Here is a 5,000-nt window from a genome sequence, read left to right as displayed (position 1 = left end):
AAGGGAGAGGAAAAGGGAGTTAGCAATGCAGAGCAAAAGGGAGAAAGGGAGGGGAGGGGAGAAAACAAGGGATGAGGGGAATGGGAAAGGGAAGTCGTGCAAAAGCAAAAGATAACGAAGAGGAGAAGGAGTACAATCGATCGGCAATGCTGGACGAAGCCTTGCAAGTGATCCACTACACGATTGAACCCCAGATAGCAGATGATGATCGGAAAAAACCATGGATCTGGATGGACAAACTACGACTTCATTACACGGGATCTATCGGAAGCTCCCTACTTGAAGACAGATTTAAATTCTGAAACACTCAGCAAAGTCTACACGAATCTATTCAAGAATGAGAGGTCAAGGTCAGACACGCGGGAAGCTTATGCTGACCGACGAAATGTGCCTCGACAATTTCGGTTTTGGCCTACACCATAGCACAATGCGAGCTGAGCTACTCAAAACACACTTAAAACCTAATGGAGCACCTAAGACTATGCAAGACGTCGTAGCCGAAGCCGCCCTTGAGTCGGCTCAAAAAGCCAACAAACTAATCGCAGACGCCTCAAAAGGAATTGAGGAACAAGTAAATTGGATAAGCCATGAACAAATGAAACTAAAGCGGGAGCCCGGAACCTGCTTTTGGTGCGGAGATCGACGCGGACCTCATCCCTGGAAAGCATGCCCTGCAAATAGCAAAACCTGCACAAAGTGGAATTAACGACCACTTCGCTTGAGTATGCCTTGATACAAGCCCCCTGCAACAAGAACAACCACGAAGAACCAGCCGATGGCAAGCCCAAGGCATGGGTCGAGGCCACACTGATTAACACCTCGCGGCCGCTCCCAACCAAGATTCCCTCGAGAACAAAACATACATCTGCTGCAGACGGCAAATGATCAGCACCCTGTGACATATTACACGGATGACTACCAGAAACAGTGCTACTCCCTGGAAACGACAAATACATAGTGTCCATACAGACCACTGGCTCTATAGCAAATCTGACATAGAAGTCCATACGGACCACCAGCCCCTTGAGACCATTTGCAAAACGGCCCTGCACAAAGCCCCAGCGCGACTAAAGAAAATGCTGATGAGAATGCAGAGATACCGCTTCAATATCAAATACAAGACAGGCACCTCACTCTACCTAGCAAACACCCTTTCCAGAGCCGCACTGCCGACCCCAGTTCATGCCAGGGTCACAGATTTTGAAGTGTTCAGGACTGCAATCACAGAGAAATCTGACACACACAACCCACGCCTCACAGAAACCACCGAATATCGCCTACGCGATGAGACCAAAAAAGATGAACACCTCTCCAAGTTAATGACCACAATCGCTCAAGGCTGGCCGAATGACAGAAAACGGGTACCGCACCCTCTTCAACCATACTGGACCTACCGGGATGAACTAGCAACTGACAATGGCCTTATTTACAAAGGTGCACAGGTGATGATACCACAGTCCATGCAAGAGGAGATGCTACTCAAAATCCATGCAACTCGTGCTCGAGTTTTAGAAATAAAGACTGTTCACGTTGTTCACTGAGTCGTCCTTGCTGCCCAACAGTGACACGGACTATGATTTATACGCTTGATGACGTCAGTTGCCCTTGGAACTTACGTGCTGCCCGTCACAGAAGCAGCTGACTTCGTAGACAAGTAACAATGGAGGTCGGAGTGGGAAGACAATAACATGGATATTTCTGACAGAAGAGAAGGTAGAAAATAAAAACTTTAAGGTAACGATTTAATAAAAAAATGATCAACCGGTTAGCTCAATTGGTCAAAGCGCCGGATTGTGTTGTGGGGGAGGTCGAAGGTTCGAGCCCCAGCCGGACCAATACTCATGGTCTTAAAATAAGTGAGGAGAATTTACTACCTTTCTATAATATCAAGAAATGGATAGATATTCTAGTCTTCTCGGATAAGGACGAATAAACCGTAGGCCCCGTCTCCCGCAGGGTTAGGGGTAGGAGACATTAATTTCCCACGCACGAGATTACTGTGTGATTGATGTCCTCCCCTGGGTGGGATGGGTGGGTGTTGGCCCTGAAAAGCCCCTATGGGGAGTGGTCAATTAACCTATGTATGTATGTATATATGTATGTATGTATGTATGTATGTATGTATGTATGTATGTATCAAAGTAATTATAAAAATAGTGGCAGGTAGACTGGTTTATTAAAATCACATCGCAGTAAAATACTGAGTTGCGCAGTTTTTTACAAGCTACTACTATACAAATATAAAGTATGATGACTTAAAGTTCTATCAAAACTTCTATTACATCTCAACTTGGGTTGGTTACGGCCACACCCTTCACGAAAAACGAATTAACAAAACCCTTTGTCTTTGCTGCTGGTACATTGTACGTTCTTTGGCGCCTTAAATTAAAATGAGGGCTATAGGCTTCGGGAATTAAGTAAGGTAGTTTACTGTTCTGATTCTCGCTGATTGATCTAAATAAAGACTTTGTAATGTTTTCGTGATATTCTCTGATAGAAATTAAACAGGTGCGCTCTAACGCTTCCCCGTACGGCATTCTAGGAAAAATACAGGCCAGAGCTCCTTTCTGAACTCTTTCTAACTCTGACTGTAATTACTGAGGTAGAGAATAATGGAACACAGGGCAAGCCTAGTCAAGGGAGGATCTGGTACATGCGCAGTAGTAGGCAACAAGATCTTCGGCCAGAACACGCGCACGTTTGAGTTGCACAAGGAAATAAGGTAATGATAATGATAATGATAAAAAAACAACAACAACAATAAAGATAAAAACAAACAAAAATGTTTTAATGAGTTGCAAGGATGCGCTGTGGTGGTAGGACCCTGAAAGACGGGAGAAAACTTCATCACCCGAGAACCGAGACTGCTGTGGGCTTATCTCCATCTCAATACGTGGCTAGAAAGGAATGAAACGGCCTTCGAAAAGAACTTCGCACCTGTGATACACCGAGAACTTTTAAAATCAAAACTTTTAAATTCTAAGTTAATTACCATAAGACAACACAAATGTATGATATAGACTCCTTTTATTATATTTGTTCTCTATTTTGGATGTCTACTACATGGCGGTTTCTGACGCCCTGTTAGGATATCATTTATTTGCGTTACGTTACAGTTGCTTTCCGTTACGTTACGTTGTGCTACTTGTTACTTTTAGATCGCAGCTTTATCGTCGGTCAATCGCTCAGGTTAGCGTTTAAGTACTTAATATAACATTTTTAAAAGCGACTTTACAAGGCCACGGAAGAAACAGACAAACTTTCCGTAACTACATGCGCGGTGGCTGCTGGATGCCACCACTGCTATGGTTGGCTCCAGTTATCGGAATGGCCATCATAGCTTGTGGTGGAAAAGGCTGTATTTGAATCGGTACTTGTCCGTTTCGCTCTTGATGGTATTCATCGTATGGCTAAAAAAAACCCGTTGATTAATGAGAAAAAGAAGGAAAAGGGGCAGGAGGGAGAAGGGGAGGAGAATTGGATTGGAGGAAAGGAGAAAAGAATGCGGGAGGTGAGAGGGGTGAAAGGAGAAGAGAGAAAAGAGGAATGAACGTGAGGAGCAAAGAAAGAAATGAGGGTATGGCGGGAGAAAAAAGGAAGCAAAAAAGGGAGAAATGGAAGAGAAAAATAAGAAGAAACTAACGGATGAACAAGGAAGGGAAAAAGAGAAAAATTGAGGCTGAAAGAAAGGGAGGGAAGAATAGGAGGAGAAATGGAAAGAAGGAGGAAAGACAGAGGGAGAGAAGGAGAAAGAAACAAAGGAAGGAGAGGGGAGGAAGAATTAAAGGGAACAAGAAAGAAAAGGAAGAACAAAAGGAGAAACGTGAGAAGAAAAACTGCGGGAATGGAAGGAAGACGAAAAGAGGTGGAGGTTGAAAGGAACGGAGCGAGACAGGAAGTAAGGAGGGTCTACATGGAGCTATGGAAGGAGGAGAAAAGGGAGGGAGGAACGGAGGGAGATGGAAGGGAGGAGAGAAAAGAGAGGGAAAAGGTGAGTTAGGAATGCAAAGCGAAAGGGACTGAGGAAGGGACGGGAGGGGAGGAAAGAAGGGATGGAGAAAATGAGAAAGGGAGAAAAGGTAAGACGAAGGAACGGGAAAGAAGTCGTGCAAAAGAAAAATGTAACGAAGAGGAGAAGGAGTAAGGACGCAAAAAAGAAGAAATAAGATAGGATTTCCGCATGCCTTTCTAGACTTCAATGCCATATTCGATAAATGATTTTTTTCCCAAGTAAAGCAACATACCTGATTCTCCTGCGGTGACTGACGCCCACCATCACTGATCCGAGCCATCGCCACGGCGAGAATGATCTCAGCGATGGCAAATATGATAATCAAGGCATGTATGGCTATCATGGTATTTTCTTGGTCTTCAAACTTGATTTTTGCGTCCTTAGTCCAAAAGTTTCTTGAACGAGAATCATAATATTTGTCTCGCAATAAGATTCTCAGAGCCCATGAATAGCTTTCAAGTACCACTGCACAAACCACAACAGAGGCAATACTAATTGTGCTGAGCCAGTTTATCTGAAATCATGAAATCGGAGGAGATGGGAATTATTTTCTAAGCTTCAAATATACCTTACCAGTTGAAGTGCTGGACATTAACCTTTAAGTCAGTCAATAACTGTTGAATGTCACGCAAATGTAAGACGTTATTTTCTCTTCGCATAGCCTGAATCTTATAAAATTCCAGTCGGTAATCATTCTCACCAGAGTCGAGGAGCGTCTGGTCCGGTTCGCCACAATCAATCCCATAATGCCTGCTGGCAATACCTGTCCGAACAAGCAATAAAATTGTAAGTTTTAGAAATCATGTCAAACAGCACAAAGTATAGTTTGCAAAGTTCACCTTCACAAAGCCATTACAAGCTTGTTCGTACAGGTGAAAGCAAGCTTTAAAACCCTTGGGAATATTGTTGCCGTGTATGTTCTTCATACTCTTTACCTAGACTTTGAAATCAGGTGAAATGGTTTGGGATGAAGAACCTGAATCATGAA

At 43.6% G+C, this 5,000-nt stretch overlaps 1 protein-coding gene and 1 pseudogene across 2 annotated transcripts in view; one reads left to right on the top strand and one right to left on the bottom strand.

Moving 5' to 3' along the window:
* The window catches only part of LOC148740151 (uncharacterized), a 1,021-nt pseudogene extending 63 nt beyond the window's left edge, over positions 1-958 (top strand).
* A 1,199-nt stretch (positions 959-2,157) lies between these two features.
* Positions 2,158-5,000, bottom strand: part of LOC148740150 (uncharacterized) — a 5,166-nt gene continuing 2,323 nt past the window's right edge. For both annotated transcript variants that reach the window (XM_088748327.1, XM_088748328.1), the window contains exons 2-4: positions 4,713-4,775; positions 4,245-4,526; positions 2,158-3,410 (exon numbers count right to left, since the gene is read on the bottom strand). In XM_088748327.1, coding sequence (XP_088604453.1) covers positions 3,270-3,410; positions 4,245-4,526; positions 4,713-4,775 — 486 coding nt within the window. In that variant the 3' untranslated portion in view covers positions 2,158-3,269. The remainder of the gene's footprint in view (positions 3,411-4,244; positions 4,527-4,712; positions 4,776-5,000) is intronic.

Source organism: Stylophora pistillata, chromosome 2 (genome assembly GCF_964205215.1).
Source record: "Stylophora pistillata chromosome 2, jaStyPist1.2, whole genome shotgun sequence".
Taxonomy (NCBI): Eukaryota; Metazoa; Cnidaria; class Anthozoa; order Scleractinia; family Pocilloporidae; genus Stylophora; species Stylophora pistillata.
This window is presented reverse-complemented; position numbering and strand designations above follow the sequence as displayed.